At 39.4% G+C, this 22,037-nt stretch overlaps 1 protein-coding gene across 1 annotated transcript in view; it reads right to left on the reverse strand.

Moving 5' to 3' along the window:
* MYO3B (myosin IIIB) overlaps window positions 1–22,037 on the reverse strand; it is a 183,991-nt gene that overhangs the window by 120,545 nt on the left and 41,409 nt on the right. Inside the window, exon 8 of the mRNA XM_075511231.1 lies at window positions 15,748–15,813. Coding sequence (XP_075367346.1) covers window positions 15,748–15,813 — 66 coding nt within the window. The remainder of the gene's footprint in view (window positions 1–15,747; window positions 15,814–22,037) is intronic.

Below are 22,037 nucleotides of genomic sequence, written 5' to 3' on the forward strand. Positions count from 1 at the left end.
TTTATATAATCAAGATTTAAAATTGAGGAAGCCATCATTAAAGTTGAATTATTTTCCGTACAATAAAGATGAAATAATACAGTCCAAACAGAAGAAAGATCTAACAGGGTTAGACTGCTTTAAAGTACCCTCTAATTCTTTATATTAAAGTATTCTGTTTATCTTGCTCAAATAATAATATTGACATTATTTGTAGTATTTCTTTTTCACATTCTCAATTCAGTGTACATCTCCCTTCTAGCACCTATCATTTCAGCAAGTTATAGCCCAAGATGAGTTTATTTGATGAGATGCATTCGTATTACATACTTCACAATTACATCTCATATTTGCTGATATTAAGTGATACACCTAAAGTACTTCCTTAGCAGGGCCAAATATCACAAATAAAGATTATCTTTTTAGCCAAAAGTTCAATGAAAATTTAATGCCTTTTAGAATAATTTATATTCTAGCAGTATCAATAACAATTTGCAAAATTTAAACTACATCTAAAAAAAAAAAAATCATACACATTGATTTCAAATATTACCAAACACATTAGCAAATGATTAAAATTTAGCCTCACCTCAAATACTTTACTGAAGCCTAAAGTCTGGTCTTAAAATGATCCTGAAATACCTTTGAACATAACTTTAATACTTTAGGTTCCTGAAAACTATTTTCCCAACCTCTTCTTGGTACATCTACTCCAGAAAACACAGTCTGTAAAATGTGCTACCAGTTTTATAATTATTTTGGTGAATTTTGCTATAGGCTAGAACTGTAGCCTCCTGATAGAAAGACTGAAGTAACAGAACCTGCTTTATCTCCATCCCTTTGAGTGCAAGGCTATAAATACCAGTCCTTCCTCCCCATGAAGAGATCCATCATTAGCCTTCAACAGGTTCTGACACCCACACACACACACACACTTTTCCTTTTGTGATCCATGGTTTTCAAAAGTCAATACAACCACACAGACAATATGATCCATGCCAATCCTGGTTAAATTTATATGTTTCCTGAGAAAAAGGAAAAAAGCATTTGAAAAGAAAGATAACATTAATCAGGAAGGCAGAGGAAAAAAAACAAAACCAACAAAAAACTATACAGTATACAAAATCACAGATTGATGGCAAGTATCTGAAGTGGAGATTTCAGTCTGAAAAGCTCATGCACTCATGTGATTCTTACCATTCTAACAATAATGACAAATTTACAGTATTTATGCTATATTGTTAATATATAAATGTTCTTGTTAAATTTGATTACATTAGGAATTTTTCAGTAATATAACTGAATCCAAGTGAAACTACGTCACAGAATCATACAATAGTTTGGGTTTGAATGGACCTTTACAGGTCATCTAGTCCAATCCCCCTGCAATGAGCAGGGACATCTTCAACTAGATCAGGTTGCTCAGAGCCCCGTCCAACTTGACCTGGAATGTTTCCAGGGATGGGTCATCTACCACCTCTCTGGGCAACCTGTTCCAGTGTTTCACCACCCTCATCATAAAAATTTCTTCCTTATACCTAATCTGAATCTACCCTCTTTTGGTTTAGGCCCCTTGTCCTATTGCAACAGGCTGTAATGTCATGGCAGTAGTTTTTCAGATAACAACAACATTAGAGTTTAAATGGATTCTCTTCAAGAAATTACACAGTTCCAGACAGAATATCTTGTATTTACCAAAAGTGCGAAGAACATACAAATCTTTTACCTGGCAGCGGTACGCAGTTATTAATATAAATTCTACTCTGAGCTCTGGAACAATGCACCTCCAAAGACACTCTATGGACAAGATCCAGAAGTTGCAAGAGAATTTTTTCCATATAGATGGCCCCTAGGTGAAACATCCAAATATCCAGGAGACTGCATTAATTAAGGAAGCCCAACAAGAAGAAACAGAAGGAAAACATTTTAGGGAAAAAGTTCTTAGCTTCTCTATTATGTGTCTGAAATGCTAGCTGTTTAGGTCTGGCAGGTGTTTTAATGAGCATAGGTAAGTTCTGTCAGGCAGGCAGTCTTGAAGACTACTTCAGGATTACCTTTTCTTCTGTTGCATACTCCTGCCAATCCCACACTGACTATTCACTTTGCATGCATGCAACTTCTGCTTTGCAACTATCAAAGTTTATACATTGTTTCACCTATATGCAACCTTCATTCTCTGGAAGCAGGGTATTTAGGCAATCTTCGGTCACTTAGGATTTCACTTGATACACAAGTAAAACATCACGAATTCATAAGATGACCAAGCTAATGACACAAGACACATCCACATGATTCTGTGACCAAAGTCTCTGTTCCAAGCTCAGACAGAGCACACCTGCTATTGTGCCAAGTCTTTGCCCGTATCAGAAGAAGAGAGCCCTTTCAGATAGTTAGTGCGATGCCACAACAAAGCAGAGAGCTAGTAACTAACAGCAGTGCAATGATGAGGGACAGCTGCTTAAATTCATATCCGTAACCTCTTGTGTGAGTACTTCTACTCTAGTTCAGGGAAGAGACTGACAGGAGAATGTACATCTCTACTGAAGCTGGTTTAATCCATCAACTTAAATGGCAAGTTCCTAGCACATTAGGACCACAGCAGCAGAAAGAGCAGGCAGGTCATAGGGAATTGAATTGTGTATGGCATATACACTCTTCCTTTTGCTCTGAAACAGCAGAAGTATTACAGAATCGTATAGGTTGGAAAAGACCTTTAAGATCATCAAGTCCAACCATAAACCTAACACTATCAAGACCACCACTATACCATGTCCCTAAGCACCTCATCCAAACGTCCTTTAAATACCTCCAGGGATGGCGACTCAACCACTTCCCTGGGCAGCCTGTTCCAATGCTTGATAACCCTTTCAGTGAAGGAAAATTTCCTAATATCCAGTCTAAACCTCCCCTGGCAAAACTTGAGGCCATTTCCTCTTGTCCTATCACTTGTTACCTGGGAGAAGAGACCGACCCCCACCTCTCTACAACCTCCTTTCAGGTAGTTGTGGAGAGCGATAAGGTCTCCCCTGAGCCTCCTTTTCTCCAGGCTAAACAATCCCAGCTCCCTCAGCCACTCCTCATCAGACTTGTGCTCCAGACCCTTCACCAGCTTTGTTGCCCTTCTCTGGACACGCTCCAGCACCTCAATGTCCCTCTTGTAGTGGGGGGCCCAAAACTGAACACAGCATTCGAGGTGCGGCCTCACCAGTGCCGAGTACAGGGGCACGATCACTTCCCTAGTCCTGCTGGCCACACTATTCCTGATACAAGCCAGGATGCTGTTGGCCTTCTTGGCCGCCTGGGCACACTGCTGGCTCATATTCAGGCAGCTGTCAACCAACACCCCCAGGTCCTTCTCTGCCAGGCAGCTTTCCAGCCACTCTTCCCCAAGCCTGTAGTGTTGCATGGGGTTGCTGTGGCCCAAGTGCAGGACCTTGCACTTGGTCTTGTTGAACCTCATACAATTGACCTCGGCCCATCGATCCAGCCTGTCCAGGTCCCTCTGCAGAGCCTTCCTACCCTCAAGGAGATCAACACTCCTGCACAACTTGGTGTCATCTGCAAACTTACTGAGGGTGCACTCCATCCCTTCGTCCAGATCATTGATAAAGATATTAAACAGAACTGGCCCCAACACAGAGCCCTGGGGAACACCACTTGTGACCAGCCGCCAAATGCAGTAAACTCCATTCACCACCACTCTTTGGGCCCGGCCGTCCAGCCAGTTCTTTACCCAGCGAAGAGCACACCCGTCCAAGCCATGAGCAGCCAGTTTCTCCAGGAGAATGCTGTGGGAAACCATGTCAAAGGCTTTACTGAAGTCTAGGTAGACAACATCCACAGCCTTCCCCTCATCTACTAGGCGGGTCACCTTGTCGTAGAAGGAGATCAGGTTGGTCAAGCAGGACCTGCCTTTCCTAAACCCATGCTGGCTGGGCTTGATCCCGTGGTTATTCTCTACATGCCATGTGATAGCACTCAGGATGATCTGCTCCATCACCTTCCCTGTTACCGAGGTCAGGCTGACAGGCCTGTAGTTCCCCAGGTCCTCCTTCTGGCCCTTCTTGAAGATGGGTGTCACATTAGCTAATCTCCAGTCAACTGGGACCTCCCCAGTTAGCCAGGACTGCTGGTAAATGATGGAAAGGGGCTTGGTGAGCACATCTGCCAGTTCCTTCAGTACTCTCGGGGGGATCTCATCAGGCCCCAGAGACTTGTGAGTGTCTAAGTGGTGCAGCAGGTCACTAACCATTTCCCCCTGGATTATGGGGGCTCCATTCTGGTCCCTGTCCCTATCTTCCAACCCCAGGGGCTGGGTACCCAGAGAACAATTGGCCCTTCTATTAAAGACTGAGGCAAAGAAGGCATTAAGTACCTCAGCCTTTTCCTCATCCTTGGTCACTGTGTTCCCTCCCCTGTCTACTAGGGGCTGGAGATTCTCCTTAGCTCTTCTTTTGCTGCTAATGTATTTGAAGAAGTGTTTTTTGTTGTCTTTTACAGCAGCAGCCAGATTGAGCTCTAGCTCAGCTTTGGCCCTTCTAATTTTCTCCCTGCACAGCCTTGCTACACCTTTGTAGTCCTCCTGAGTTGCCCGCCCCTTCTTCCAGAGGTCATAAACTCTCCTCTTTTTCCTGAGTTCGAGCCAGAGCTCTCTAGTCAGCCAGGCTGGTCTTCTTCCCCGCCGGCTCATCTTTCGACACCTGGGGACAGCCTGCTCTTGTGCCTTTAGGACTTCCTTCTTAAAGAAAAGTCCAGCCTTCCTGGACTCCTTTGCCCTTCAGGGCTGCCTCCCAGGGGACTCTCTCAACCAGTCTCCTAAACAGGCCAAAGTCCGCCCTCCAGAAGTCTAAGGTGGCAGTTTTGCTGACCCCCCTCGCCGCTTCTCCAAGTATCAAAAACTCTATCATTTCGTGATCACTCTGCCCAAGACGGCCTCCAACCATCACATCACCCACAAGTCCTTCTCTGTTCACAAACAACAGGTCCAGCGGGGTGCCTTCCCTAGTTGGCTCACTCACCAGCTGTGTCAGGAAGTTATCTGCCACACACTCCAGGAACCTCCTAGACTGTTTCCTCTCTGCTGTATTGTATTTCCAGCAGACATCTGGCAGTTTGAAGTCCCCCACAAGAACAAGGGCTAGCGATCGTGAGGCTTCTCCCAGCTGCTTATAGAATAGTTCGTCAGTCTCCTCATCCTGGTTGGGTGGTCTGTAACAGACTCCCACCACAATATCTGCCTTGTTGGCCTTCCCCCTGATTCTCACCCATAGACACTCCACCCTATCATCACCATCATCGAGCTCTAAACTATCCAGACACTCCCTGACGTACAGGGCTACCCCACCACCTCTCCTGCCTCGCCTATCCCTCCTGAAGAGTTTATAGCCATCCATCGCCGCACTCCAGTTGTGCGAGTCATCCCACCACGTTTCCGTGATGGCCGCCATATCATAGTTTTCCTGATGTACAATGGCTTCCAACTCCTCCTGCTTGTTACCCATGCTGCGTGGATTGGTGTAGAGGCACTTCAGCTGGGCTGTCGTCCACGTTTCCTTCATAGAAGAACACCCGTTGCGTGCTTTGAGGCATTTCACTGGCATTTCCCTCTTGGCTCCTATTGCCTCAGTATCCCCTAGCTCAACTCCGTTCAGCTTCGGCTGTGCCCTGGCGTACCCCGCACATCTCGGAGGCACAGGCCGAGTGCCCTCGCTGGCACCTGCTCCCTCTAACCGTGGCATGTCGTCCCTCAGCTTCCCTCGGGCAAGCCTGATATTATCCCCCTCCCCCTTCGAGTCTAGTTTAAAGCTCTGTCGATGAGCCCCACAAGTTCCTGAGCAAAGATTCTCTTTCCCCTTTGAGAAAGATGAATCCCATCAGACGCCAGCAAACCTGGTGCTGTGTAGGCCATCCCGTTGTCAAAAAACCCAAATCCATGGCGATGACACCAGCCACGGAGCCATGCGTTAATAGATTGGGTGTCTCTGTTCCTTCTTGTGTCGCTGCCCACAACTGGAAGGAGAGAGGAGAAAATAACCTGTGCTCCAGAGTCCCTTACTAGCCGTCCCAAGGCCCTGAAGTCTCTTTTGATCGCCCTAGGACTTCGTGTTGCAGCCAGTATTGACACAGTCACTTCTAGAAATTACTCCTTATTATGTTTCAAGTGCCAGTAACTGGCTTGCAGCTTAGTCACAGTAGGTACTGTGGGCTCAGTGCGTACTCAGATATTCAGAGCCAATTTGGTGTATCACCAGGCCTGCTGCAAGGGAGTGCAGGATGGAGAGCTGTCATGTGACACTGAAAAGATAGTCCTTATGTTTCTCCTCTTGGTGCATATTCCTTTGTCCTAATTCCTCTCTATGTAGACAAGACCTATTAATATTCTGAGGTATATTTAAATTCTCTGCTTCTACACACTGTCATTTCAACTGTGTTGCTTTTAGTGCCACACAACGCATGCTGCTGCTGTTCTTAGTCAATGTTACCTGTAAAATAACAATTCTTGGGCCGCCCCTTGTGTTCTAGTGAAAAATGATGGATCAGACTGCCAGTGTCACTGCAGGTGTTCAGTAAGGTATCATTTCCTACACTGGGGACTGACACTATACTGCTCTTCAGAAAAAAAAAAATTAATATAGAGTATCAGCTCTTACAATGCTAAAGCCTGCATGAAGGTGAGCATTATCACAGTGTTTTCTACTGACCTGCACCCTGAAATAGAACTATAATGTGTGAAAAAGTTAATGATATGGGTGCCTAAGTCCAAAGTTGCCAGTACATTCAGTCAGGAGATGTATTCCATGTAAAGGTCAGAAAAAAAGAAATCAAGAAGGTATACACAAAAATCCAGCAATATTAACATTTGAAAGAGGAAGAGTACAGTAACAAAACAGCTTTTATAATGTCACTTATCAGAAAATATACTTGTTCAATGCAGCCAACAGAAATCAGTGTGTGTGTTGTTCAAGTAAAAAACAATATTAAGAAGTCATATCACCGAAGGATTTGATTCTGGGGAAAGGAGAAAACTAAAATATCTTCAGGTGCTTATCTGAGCATTAGTTTAAGACCAATTTGGACAGTTAGCTTAGGCACCGTCAAACATCAACCATGCTGCAATTACATATAAAACCAACAAATGTGCTGCATCTGCAAATTAAGCCAATTTGTTTGGCCCATGGAAATGATTTAAAAAAAAAAAAAAAGTGGTGAGACTGCCTTGCATTGAGCAAATTGACTAGAAAATCTACTACATGATGGGTTTCATATAAGGTATGATGAAAATATGATCATATTTGGTCTATTTTTTGCATCTAAAATAATAGGAAGGCTAAGTAAGTAGAGATTGAAAAGGAAACAAACATTGTACATGTTTGCCTTGATGAAAGTCAATCCATTATCTAATTTGAAATTCTAGTATCTTCCATCATGCTTTCTTAGCTGAAAATTAATTCTCAGAATTCATTAGTGTCACTACATTAAACATAGGTTGCAGCCATTTGCTGCAATCTCACAGCCAGGCTCCTAAGCACCATTTCCATTCTGCCACAATTACAGGCAAAGATGAAGCATTTATTAGCAGGGGATAAGAGCAGACTCCCATACACACAGGCCCGTCTGAGACGGCCTCTAAAAATTCACTGGCTGCTTGCACTTGGATGATAACATTGTTGGAATTGCTGTGCCTCAACAGTGTAAACTGCCATTTTCCAAGTAGCAAATCAGATGACTGAAAAGGAGAGATATTTATCAGCATTCATGAGCTAATATCTACTAATGAATAAATGGAAAGAAATAGATTTCATAAGAACTGCAATGGTGGTCTAAGTCTCCTGTGTGTTCAGAAATAGAAAACAATTACTAACGCCATTCACTATTGCAGCCAAACCTAAGTAGAGCAGCACCAGTTATTTCTTCCAGAAATTCTCTTTCATCAGATCTATTATGATCTATTTGGCCACAAGTACTTCTTTAAAAATAAAGAAACCAAGCAGCTCCAACACTTACAGCTTAGTTACGCTATGATTTATGTTCACTATTTTGTTTTCTTCAATTATTACATTTTGTGAATGCTACATTTTCTGACGGTTTCTCATCTGCTGGCAGTGGATTGCTGGAATTTATTTTGTCTCATAAACCAAATATCCAACCAGTCGTCTAGTCACTGTTTATCATGTACATGCACAGAAGATGCATAGGTTATTATTTGGAAGAAATTATGACTGTATATCAGACTCTGTATTAGAGCTGGGGAATCCACACCACAGCCTCTGGGCGAGAGCGATATAAAGTCTCTGATCTGTTCAACAAATGGTTAAAGTCCTCATTGCCACTCCTCTGGTCCCTATCTCTCTGCCACTCCCTGGCCCATCAGGGTGCTCTTCCCATCACCTGCTCCTCGCACAGCTCAACACCACTCTCCCCTACCTTCCAAATACTTCACTGCTTGCACAAGTACCTGCTGCCTAGCAGTGAGGAATCTTTCCAAGACTCTCCCATTGGATCAGAAGAGCTTTCCAGGGTCTTGAACAGGACTTCAGGTCATCCTGAGGTGCTGAGATCCTCTCCTCCCAATCCCAGAAAAAACAGTCACCAGGTTGCCCCCAAAGGTAAAGACAGCTCAGCTGGGGATCTAAAGTGGACATTTCCCAGAGGGAGAGGAGAAAGAGTAAAGTCATATTCTCTTGACCTTCTCCCTAAGCAGGGAGAAGGAGGTCTCTAGGTTTTGAGATTTTTTTTTTTTTTCCTCCTCCATAGCTTCCTGGCTACTTCTATCAGAAGGTTGTTTTATGGCGGAAGATTAATGAAATCAAGAGCATGACCCCAACTGGGTTGCCCCTCCTGCTTAGAGAAATAGAAGGACAGACACTGACAAGCAAGATCATCTAGGCCAGGTACATTAGGCCAGAAACTTTCCAGTCAAAGAAGGAAAAATAACAATCTCAGATTGTTTATAACTGGTTAAAATGCTCTGTTCCTATCCGTTGCTCTGACTGTTCCTCCTGCCTCTGTACCACACATAGCTGTGGCAGACACTGGTCAGTCACAGGCAGCAGAGAGGTAGAGAAGAAAAGACATTTCATGAATTATGTTTGTAATAATGATGCAGGGATGTGCCTGCTTCCTTGAAGCCTCCCTACTTCCCATTCCCAGGCCTGCCCATCCCCCACTGCTGCAGGTCACTCGTTTGCAAAAATGAACTAAAAAACTGTGACAGCTTTGCCAACAGCATTTCTGTTTTGAGTCCTAATTCAACAGGACATACAGGATACAAATAACCTTATCTTCAGAACCATATATAGTTGCCCCTTTGGAAAATGCAAACGCTGAGCACTAAGGGTATGTATATAAGTTAAACAGGTCTCCTGTCTTGAACCAGCATCCCATGATAAACAACAAGGATTTTACTGTTCCTTCTGCTACAATCAGATACCAGGATAAAAGACTGAATTTATGACAAAGTACTCAATCATCATGTGCATAATATAAATTCTGATGGTCAGAACACATTTATATCTTTATTGATCTGCCTTTTGGTAGCAAATGCCGTAAATTACCGTAAATCTTCCCTAACAATGAGATAAATACTCCAACACTGAAATGTCACCAGCATCTGTTTTCTTAATAAATCTTCTTTCAGTTTAATTTTTAACATCAAGCACCATATAGTGTAATTCAGAGCACACATCTGAAACCTAACAAAGGTTCACTCACACTGAAATTGTAAAATTAGGTGTAGTAAATAGCTTTACCTCTTCTAAAGCTTCAAAAATTACAACAGGTTTCCCAGCCTCCTTTGGGCTGAGTAGACACAGCAATTTATTCTGGCGCATATACATGGTTTAGAGAACAAACAATGGAAACTCTATGGAGTGGCACCTCTTGTGGCTCTTAAATGGGTCAGACTTTGCTCATGTTGAAACCCTTAGAATTTTACCAGAGACAACAGAAGTTCAGCCAGAACAATTCTAGGGAGCACCTCCAAAACAGCAAATACATTTATTTATTGTATGATGAAACTGGGGGGGTTCTAGCCTTTTACCAGGAATGAGTCTGCTCTACTTCTTTGGCCTGTCCTTGAAGACCCAGGAACAGAAAGAGCCTTCAGAACCTTTTACAACTGAAGCTTTTTATTAGAAAGAGTATGTTCTGCATTTGTACCAAACATTCTCCCTTAGGTATCCATCGCCCTTTGACAGTACCAGCATGCAGCTGATTTGAGGCAGTTGAAGCATAGAGAAGGTAGAAGACAAGGAAAGCATAGTCTGATACTGACAGTTTATTTCTTTTACATCTTATATCATAGCTGGAAAGGCAGCTAAGGACAGAGATATTTTTCTCTCCTTTGGTGTTTAGTGCATTCTTTCCTATCTTCCAGTAAACGAAGGCAGCCACTAAAAAGGCAATTGTAGATCCACAGTCACTGAGCAGCTGAGAAAAGTTTCTCACTTATACACCATTAAGTTGACTGCCTGATGCCCTCTGCTGTGAAATCCCCAATCCAGCCACACTATGACATCTTCGTCTGAAGTAATTCACAAACACCTGGGCAGATGAGACCAGGTTAGTTCTACTAGTTGGGAGTCCACAGGCAGTAACAACATTCTTCCCATTACTGTGTGCCATACCATCAAAAATGCATTCCAGACAAACCTGGATCATCTAGAACACATCCTTTCTTTGAGAACTAAAATAATTTAACTGGAAGGAGTAAGTCCACCCCTAAAAACAAACTACTACAAAGATCAGCACAGATATATTTCACTTCTCTTTGCTCCTGCCATCTTCCTTTCTTCCCATCCTGCATCTTAGTGTTCGTGTCTACCACTTCTGTCTTACTGTCCTCAGTCTTCTGCCATGCTCAGTCTTTACTTTTACCAAATATTATGAAAGTGAAAACTTTGTAGTAATAGGCGGTAACATACTGCCTTTACATTTCCTTTCAAGTAAAGCAGAGAGATGGTAAACATTAGCTATTACAGAAAGCTTTCCTTCCAATAAATGGTAACAACATTAGAGCTCCAGAAGCATCTAAGCTTTGAATTAAGCTTAAAAAGCATCCCACTGAAAGAGCAATAAGCAGAGACTACTTGAGAAACTGAAATACTGGCACTTAATGACAATAGGAGCTTGAAGAAGGGAGTAAGGAAACTTTGTCTCATCAGACCATTACTTCACATGCTCTCCCTGATACTATAATCTTCTACGCAGCATACTATTCCTAGAATTGCCAATGCTTCCCAAATAGACTTGTCACTACACCACGGATACATATATTTCTCAGTACACTATATTTACTACTGTCAGTTTACAACTGAGAATAGCAAGCCAATAAACTCACAAACCATGGGAACCAAGGGAAGAATGAGTGCTTATCACTAATGGTAAGGAACTCAACAGTGTACTTTACTGAGTGAAAGATCTTGCTACTATGACATTTGTAAAATCTAGCACGATTCTTCACAGGGTCAGGACCTCAAACCTGCATGGGAGTTTCTCACCTCTACCTAAAATTGCAGGTTTTTTACTACAACTGCTCATTAGAAAGCTGAAGATAATTGTATCCATTATATATGTCCACTCATCTGTATAAAAACGTCTCATGCAATACTCAAAAGTGGTGGAGATCTTTTGTCAGGTACTACGATTTCATATTTCAAGTTCATCTGTAGACAGATTCTCAGAGTCTACGTCAATGAATAAAATGCAAAAACTTACAGATTTGGTGGTAACCTTACACATTGCAATTTGTATCTTTCTGACATTTGCAAACCTCTGTCTTCTTAGACACTGTGAAATAAATGAGTTATGTCGAATGCATATCATGTTCTCAGTGACAGAAACAGTAAAATGTTCTTTATGTAATATTAACAGACTGTCACTAAACAATTGCTTAGATTGTGAAAAAATTTGATCTGCATTCAGAGAAGTTAAATCTAAATGGAGCACTTAAAACCTATATAATCTAGATGACCTATTAATTGAATAACTCTGAATGTAGACTCATCAATATGAAATTCAGCTTGCGAGAGTGTGTTTAAATTGAGTACAAAACATTGTTTATCAAGACTAAAAATTATATTTGTATTGTATTTGCAAAGTCATTGCTAAAATAAAAGTTACATTCTAATGATAAATGTGACCATAAATCCTGTAACTTCAAATTTTGACTTCAGTATTTCCTGAATTTCTTAATTCTTTAATTCCCTCCAGCTCAAGAATGACTAATTAATTCAGAGAACCATAATAGCTAATCTTTGGTTAAATAAATTTAAAAGGAGAATGTCTGTCCCTGGAGATACCATTGTTTACATTACATCACAAAATAGTAATTTTAATTAAAATAAGCAAAGATTATTGTATCCTTCTGCTCCAAGAACATGTTAACTCTTCTATCTACCCTTAGAGATCGGTCAAGGTTTAAACTGCCAAGAAAATTATTTGCAGCATGTGAGATAATTGTAGTGAATGGGGTTTTTTTATTCATTTTAACATATAGCCTGTATTATTTTATGAATGAATTCTGAAGTATTGTATGTCTAAAATGGTGATGGACACAAACTGTTATCTTAAGAGAGCAACGTCATCTACAATGTAGCTATCCAAAAAAGAAAAGCTTCATAAACATTCATGGGCAATGAATAGCGAACTCTTCAAAACTGATACTTTATTTCAACATAGAATAAAAGTATACTGTTTTTACGAGCCAATCCTCCAACAATTGATGTGGTTGTTTACGTGGCCCTATAGGAATGGTAAACCCTACTAATATGCAGATAAAAATAAACAGATAATTAATTCTTTCTCACATTATGAGCAGAGCAGCCAAGTTCTTCATGGACAATTACAGTGGCACAGATAAATAGGCATACATAGAATTTTACTGACCTTTTAAAAGTATGCATGTGCTCTGTGTATCTCAGCAGATACCAAATACAAAATTAGGCTGCTGCCAGAGATGGCTTGGCTGAAATTGTCTTGTCCGTATTTTTTTAAAACAAAATATCTAACTCAGATTATCTATCTCATTGTAAAAATTCTTAGGAGGACAACACATTACAGTCTTCATCTCAAGTCAAGGTCAACAATGCTGGGAATAGAAACATAAATTCACCAAGCTAAGAACTATCTTGACCCTCTCTCATTCAGATTTTTTAAATAATGCATTTGACTTTAAAATGCTGCTGCAAAATCATATCTCTTGGGGCAGTGGAATCATAGTTAAAAACACAGACTTCATTTCTGAAAAATATATGATTACTATTTTAACAGTTTAAAGAGTTACCTACAAAAGTACACTGAAACTTGCAGCTCAGGCATGTTGTAAATCACTATAATACCTAAGAGAACACTTATAACAAAAACGCCTCTTGAGACAGTGGCATTTCAAGGGATGAGAATGGGAGATGAAAAAAGCTACAATGACCAGGTTTGGCAATCTTGGCATAGATAAAATTATTGTGTAAACAGAACTGAAATCAAAAGTATGCTTAGCCAAAGCTGCATGCTCGGTTTTTGTCAGTACAAAGGTCTGGCCCACAACTTGAGCTAGATAAGCTTGTTACGCAAATGACATTAGCCATCAGGAAGGAGGTAGATAATGAAATTATTCGAAAGCTAACCACTCATCACAAGGGTGACAGAAACATCAGGCAAGGTCCTAACATATGGATAAAAGGCAGTATGGAATTTATACAATCACTGCTTTTAATTTATCATAACTAAGCTGTCACAAGGTGGGCATCACCAAATGCATAACTAATGCATATAAATGAGCCAATTAACAGTAATGGCTAAAAGGTTTGCAGTTGTATGATCCAATGTTTCATTATTTAATTTTTGCTAGAAAATCCACTAATGTAAATCCAAGCCTCCAAAAAAATATCTTGTAACCTCTGCATCATAACAACTTTATTAACACATGCCTGAGAATGAAGCAATGTCACAGAAAATTCCATATCAGTGTTCTCTTAGAGGTAGCTATAAAACCAGCACATTTATTACAATTGTTGCATTTCTCCCTGTTAAGAGACTGCATATAAGCATATTTCCTTACTTCACTGTGCGTATTACTGTAAAAATGAAAAGCAAGATTTGAGAACCTGCAGATGTTGCTGGTGGGAGGAAGTAATTAAGCAAAAGTAATTAAAAATCAATGTGACTAAAAATATACAATTTGAAGATATCAAAAACCCAAAGGACAAGATTAAAAACAAGCATAGCCATAAAGTACTAATGTCTGACTTCTACGAACAGTGCATGCTGAACTAAAGGACTGAACAAATGTTGAGAAATGTTAAACTTAGTTTTTTGTATTGTTCTCAAGCTCAGCAGGGACTTCTAAAAAGGAAGATACCAGAAAGAAAAACCCATATAACAATCCTGAAGGTTAATGCACAATGTTTCTGAGAAAGGAATGCAATCTTATTTAGCAGGTGCTCTGACTCTCTAAAGCACAAGTGGAATATAACCCACCAGTGCTAGAGTCCCCCAGAATATAGGCTACAGTCCATAAATACCGTAAAAACAGTAATTCTCTGTAATAGAATGGAATTCACCCACCACCCAGTGACTTCTGTAATTAAACACTGATTCCGCCATAGATCACAATGTACACTGCTGCGTAAACAAGGACATGCATTACGGAGAAACAGAACTTGGGTCAATCTGCTCTAGAGGAATGTAATTCTACTACCTACACTGGAAGAGACTCTGAGTTACATTGCACTAATGATAGTAATGGCCTTCCTCTCTAGGCCATCCATTACAGTGTACCTCACCCTCCTGCCTGGTTAAAGATCAGCATAGTAAATAAGAATATTTTTCATGGATTATTAATAAAATTTGCATTAGTCTTTCTATTTTTAACTTGTCCTAAAATGGGAAGATGCTACTACACAACTGACTGAAAAAGGTATCAGGTAGGGATATTGTACGCCTCCACAAGTAACTAGATACATCAAGGAACAGAACAGATTCAAAATGCAGATGTGCATATTTTCAAACCTATCTTGAGAAGCCAATCCTGAGGAGCAGTGTTCAAAGTATTTGGTTATTTGAATAGTGTAAACTTCCCAAGGGTTTGATAATATTATTCCCCATGTTATATAGCTTAGGCTGTGATAGGTCACAATGAAATCCTAAAGAACCCTAAAAATCACTCGTAAAAGTTGCTGTAAGATTTTTGAATATAATGCTAGCAACTACTAAATTGTGATTTCTTAGTTTCACTGTAAAAAGAAAAAAGTAAAGGAAAAGCATATTTTAGTTCAGTGGCAGCCGCATCTAGAAAGTTAGTACCATCTAGGTAACATATTACACTCTTGGTACCAACTCAATTACATATATTAGGTATACAACCTCCTGAATATTAGTTAAGTGGAAAAAAGGAACTATTTTCTTTCTTGTCTTTCGAATTCTTATATTAAATTGACCAGCAGTCATTTTCACTAACCCCTTTTTCTCCTTGACACAAAATTTCACTGCAAAACCATCAAGGAAATCAGGTATATTTATAAAGCTGTCCCAGGTCCATCAAAGTCAAGAAACAAATCAACTAAGGAGTTCAGAGAAGCTGTGAAGCAAATTACATGAGAAGATCAAACTGTGCTGTACAGCTTTCAAAAAGCGAAGCATGGTCTAGAGTCTATGAAAAAAACTCTGAAGTTAAAAACCTGCAAAAGCAACAACTCCATAAAACAAATTCTGTTTTCAGATTGACACATGTAGGCCTTGCTGAACAAGCTGTTTTTAAAAGAAAATAAAACTCACTGTGAAATGAAATGGTTGAATCCTCTGCACCATTTTTCAGGATGTAGCAAAGTAGGAGGAGGATTTCTGAAAAAATACAAAGTTTGGGGGTTTTAAATGTTAATGTTTACTGGAATTATCTCACAGATAGTCAACAAAGATGATACTGGTTCCACTAGAAAGAAAATTATGATTGAGAAAGTAATGCTCAAATTGTTTATGTGTCCCCTTCAGATGCCTGTTGGGTTTTTCTTGCTGCTGCTTATTCAATGACAGTTCTCCTCTTTTCATGTCCTTCTCCTTTTATGTCAATAGCTTTGTATCTGGTAGTCAGTATAGCTCACAGCGCGCTTCCCAACATTTCTCTTTCAATTCAGCTTGACTCAGGAAGGATCAGCTGAAACTGGAATATTAACCTAGCCATCACATCACTTTAGCCCTTTACCCCAGATCACTGACTCTGAACAAAACTTTTTAAAGTATGGATATCTTCATCATAAGAACTAACAAACTGTCAACAGTCTGTAGGATTTTCAGTCCAGATTTCAATCTGTATTCAGTTTGGATGGCACTATAAACTCTAAAACTATTAAAAATAGATGTTATTTTTGAAGTGACACTTTGCAGACAGTATTTTTACATTACATAGTAAGCTGGCCTTCCATAAGAATAATCTTTTAAACTCTGATGGGTTTGATGTTAGTTGGCATATAATTACTTTCCTTTCTGATTGTTACTGTTACAGTTAAATTCTATAAACATACAGAGCAAGGCCTGTAGGTCACATTATGTGGACCAAATTTTACGTGGCTCAAATTTAAGTGGACCAACCTATAGCAGGAAGTGTTCATGAATCACATATTATATTATCTTCCAGAGGTTTCTTCTGCAACTTAAGATTTGATAAGTACTGAAGTCTATTTAACTTTTTAAATAGTTTTTTATAGTGTTTTATGAAACCTTAATTATTTGTCTTTTGCTGCATTTGGGCTCAATGCGAAGGGTCACATATTACTCAACTGGCAGAAAAAAAAAATCACAGTAAGATTTATTCTACAACAGAAACACTAATATTCTGGATTGTATCATGAATCACCTCATTTATGCTGGGGCCACATTCCACAGCACGACACTGCTTGGAAACACCTCACAAAACAAAAAGGCAAACAGCATAAACAACAAAAATTAGTGCTGATCTGCTTAGTAGTCTTGAATTTTTCATGCATATTCACTCAAAGAGTAGTTCCATTTAACAATTACCCTCAAAAATCCAAACAAAATGGTTTAAAAAAAAATTATGATGTGGCTTTGTAATAGATGGACCATTTTTGTTCATCTGTATCTATTCAAAATAAATGCAGTCATCTAATTTCACTGCAGGCTGACATTTTCTGAGATGAATATGTTATTACTTTTCTCTTTTGCTACAGAAGACTCAGGGAACACAATTTTCTTCATGAGGTGAAGAAACCCAGAATGTTTGAGATGCGCATCACTTATCAAATTTATCATTAGGAAAAAAAATATGATTGGTTATTTTCAATGACAATGACATTTCAGGGTTGTCTTCCATTTACCAGGCTCATATGTTCATGCACATCACAGAATCTGATTTTTTACAAGCATAAAAATAAACCATCGAAAAGTATTTCTAGAGATACTCGCAGAAAAAAACACCTGTATCAAAGAAAGGTAAACTTTAAAAACCTCTTTCTCTATAATGAAAATGGTTATCAGTCCACACATCCCACACGCATGAACTCTGCAAACTGCTTTAAAGGACAGCCAGATGGGGTCAGTATATGTTTTCAGTCTTTATTTTGCAGGAATGGTACTCTATCTGACAATTTGGATTCTGATAAGACCAACTTTTATTATACTGTGAAGTACAGTGCATTTCCTTTTAGAATGATACCAGCACTGTCTACTGAATATTTGCTGTGAAATTTTGAATTTCACTGCAAAGTAATTTGCTTTTTCAAAAGCTCAGTTACTATTAATGAAATATATAGTTTTGTCTTTTCTGTTCACACTGTTCTTAAAGTCTTTCCATGGTGGTAACAACAATGCTTACAAAAAGCATATGGTTTGGAGGCTCTATTAATAATCTCACAAGGAACTTTTTGAAAAAAGACACAAAGACACTTACATTAGTTGCAGATGTTATGATGGAAACAGGTGGGATTTCATCATGGAAGAAAGACCAGCAGAGCACATGTCATTCAGGAAATACATTTAGTCATTTGTGGGTTAATGATTAATGGAGAAAGTCATGTTTTTAACCACACAGAACACGTTTTGTCCAACAAATTACTAAGCTATTAAGCTCTCACTGATTGCTACTCCCTTAGAGGTGGCTGAGCATACCATGTACCAAATCCACACAACCAAGGAATCTGTAACTCTACAGATGTTTCCTTGAGCTCGATACTTTTGTATTTGTTGACAGAAGATACTATGTTATTCTTAGTACCTTTGTAGTAAAAACATAGAACTCGTGGTCCTCTGTACTTAAGTCATTAAATTGATGCTCCAGGTACCCCATCTACAAAATTAAGCTGATAAACATGACCTTAATTCATTAGCATCTGTAAAGTACATTGTAGTTAAGTAACGTCTTTCATCAAGGGGAACCAATGTACAAAATCATCTCACACTTTTCTGGCATCATGTCCATAAAGGATTTCCAGGAAGGGGCATAAGAGGGTCAGCTTCCTACCTTCGCTTTACCTAAGACACCACAAACTGTTTCATGGTGACAGCAGAAAACACCATTGCTTCCATGGCACCTCCAGAGGCGGATTTCTGCAGTAAGGACTCAAACTCAAGTTCTAGGATAACACAAAAAGCCAGATATGCAAGGGTAACTCACTTTAAGCTTTTTTCTGAGCACACTAAGTCTTCTGCAGTTTGAAATTAATAATCCATTAAGATATCTGCAATTCATATCACATTAAAGAGAAAAGGTAAAGCAACTGACATGCATTATCAGATGCTAAACCACAGAGAAGCAACACTTGCCTCACCACTTCAGCTCAAAGATCAACCTAGGGCCATTTGTGATTCCGGACTATATTAAATCCAACATAGGGAGTTCTATGGCTTTTGTACACTTGCATCAGCCAACGGCACTGCATTTCACCAACATCTGGCTGTTTCTGCAGTACTTGGAACACATTCACAGAAAAACTAAAAAGCTACCTCTTGTTAACTTGCTGACATAACTTATTCTACTCTTTTCATATAAAATTAGAATGTTCTAATTTTATATGAAACCTTTCAATGGTCCTTGCCACATACATAAGTAAGCTGAAGGACAATATAGTCTTATTTTTTACTGTAAGTGATGGGAATTGTGAGAAGTAGATATGAATATCACTGCAAAAAGAGGGTATAATTGGGCTTGTCTTTTGAAAATGTCCTCTTTTGATACAAGATGAGTAATCAACCATTTATTTCCCAACTTTGTGTCTTTTTTCCTTTAGTTCTTTCTATAATTCATAATTAGTCACAGAACTATGTGCTCTATTTCCTTAGGCAGATGCATTGCTCTTGTTAGGAGTTTTTCCACCCTTGTATTCAGTGCTTTCCATGGTCATACTGATACTGTTTTTCAATGAGAGTTTTGCTTCAGTGAGGACTGCAGGACTGAGCCTGTACAAGACACCCCATACAGGGGCACAATGTTCCTTAGAACATGAAGACATTAGCAAGCTTATCAAGCAAGAACTGCTGCTGAATTCTGAATGATACACACACAGTTATGTGCTGGAAATATTTTAATCTGTCAAGCTTTATGTGTTCCCTGTCATTCAGCCTGCCTCCAAAGTCACAGCTGGTAAAACAAAATCAGTCATTCTACCACAATAAGGCCAATGATGCAGCTCAGCGAGCACCATTCGTCCTTTACGTTAAGCTGTGAGCCTAATTACAGATCACAGATAATAGATATTTGTTGGCAACAAGAAAACAAATATTTTCATCTTAAAATACTTCTATGACAAATTTTGAAAAATTGAAAATGCATCTACTATTTTTTAAACTATTTCAGTAAACATAGCCATACCTTTTATAAACAGAAATCAAGACAGGGCCTCCAATGACCAAACTGCATCATCAGCCATTGTTTCTAATGAGAAATTAGCAGATGAACATCCAACACCTGTCACCATGAACAGGCTCTGGCAATCACAGTCCTGTACACACATGTTGTGAATTATTTTTCTAGCAGACTGAAGAGACAATAGTTCTGCTGACAGTTGCCTAGGTTTATACATAGACAGTTTATACATGAAATTAAACCATTCATGCATATTTCAAAAAACTAAGTGAAACAGCCATAGAAAAAGCACAAAGTCAACCATGCATAATAATGAGATTTCCCTACAAAAGGTTACATAAAACAAATGGTTTCTATTAATATACATGAATAATTGACATTAATTAATACCTGATAAATTCTCAGACAAGTTTAAAGTCCTGCCACTCCAGAGCATCCCCATCTTGGGTGATCTTCCAAAAATAACAAGGCCGTTCTTGACAGGGCTCAGACGATTTCCTAATGCACTTGGTTTGTGGCCCATTCAAATCAATAAGAGATTTCCACTGATCTGAATGAAAAATTCAGCTCCTAAACACTCTCCCATTCATCTGTCTCCTACTAAAGGCTACTCGAGTTTGACTGACTTCCAGTAATATATTTCACCAAAGTTCACTCAGCAGGAAGCAGGGTACTGTATTCAGCTCTGTAAGGTTAAGACAGAAACCGTAGAGTTTAGGTGCCTGCAGGAGTGGAGAATCAGCACAAAATCCTCTGTGTATATGGAGGCAGGTATATGGAGGCAGGAAGTTGCTTTTTAGGTCAGAGGAGAGCTGTCATCAATCTGAATGCTGCTGCATGAAGCCTCCATGGTTGGGAACCAGAGCAGCACATTGCCTCAAGAGACCAGAAGATCAGAAAGAATACAGGATGTACAACAAAACTGGAAGCAATGTCAGAAGCATGGGATCTGGGCAAAACAGCTCCAGGTCTAAAGCAATTGTCGGCTCACTGAGTTGATCTAGGGGGCTCCAAAGGGAATTGAACATCCTTTCCTCAAAATGCCTAGAATTGTGCAAGTCTTGACCATACTGCGCACCAATCTCTCTTAAGTCTCCTTAACCAGATCTATAAGTAAGGCACTCCCATGCCTATCCAGCCTACAATGCATGAACCATATGTTGAGACCATATGTACCAAATCACAGCATATGAGACAGCTGGGAAAGGCAGTAGCTCCTCACATCATCTTTAGCTTCTTAGGGCTCAGCACAGTTATATAAACATTTCCCAGGCAAGGGAACAAATTAATAACAGATCATAGTACTCTAACTCTACAATTAGGAGGCACCAGCAAAATTACTCTCATTCTGTGAGAACGAAGGGTACAGTACATCCTAGGAGAAGTCACTCTCCAGACACTTTCTCACTGGCAACCAATTCACTTCTAAATAATTTCTCCTTTTTCCCTTCCCCCTCTCTTTTCTCTGAAAGGACTGTTTTCCTTGTGTAAATATCTAGTTCAAAACTGTTAACATACAACTTCAATTTCTTCTCTTCTAGAATATCAAAGGCATATATATATTCAAATAATATGTAAGTGCCTTAATTCTAACAAGGATATGCTGCTTTAAACCAAGATCAAAACCTACCAAGGGAAAAGAATTGGTTAAGAGGAAGCAGAATACAAGACATTACCGCCTCATTGCTGAAACAGAAAAATTCTTAAGTATTTTACTATCTTTTAATTACAGAGACAGAGTTATCTGATATTTCTCTCTTTACTGGAACGGATGCTCTTTATTTTCCATAGGCTGTACACAGTTACAGAAGTCTGGACTGAATCCAACAGCATATGATAAATTTATATTGAGTGGAAAGTTAAACAGACAAATATAACTAAGAGACTGTAGGATCCTAATTACTTGAAAGGGTCGAGGGTTCCAATCCACTTTTCAAACTTTTTTGTAATACAGGGTCCTGATCTAGTAAAATACAAATTGGGTATCTGTTTTCACTCTTTCTCAGAAGAGAATGATAGCTATATGTCTTGTAACACATATATACACATTTGCCTCCTTTTGCTTGTGATTTTACGTGACTATTTATTTATTTTGCTGCCACTAAGTAGGTGACTTAGGAGATTAACAATGAGATATGGGCTCAGCTGCAAAACAAATGCAAATGCACAAATGAACAAAATATCAATCACCTCTTTAAAATATACTTAAATCAAGATTTATTCACAAGTCTCTAGCTTAGAATATTTCACC

The sequence above is a fragment of the Mycteria americana genome, chromosome 9 (genome assembly GCF_035582795.1).
Source record: "Mycteria americana isolate JAX WOST 10 ecotype Jacksonville Zoo and Gardens chromosome 9, USCA_MyAme_1.0, whole genome shotgun sequence".
Classification (NCBI taxonomy): Eukaryota; Metazoa; Chordata; class Aves; order Ciconiiformes; family Ciconiidae; genus Mycteria; species Mycteria americana.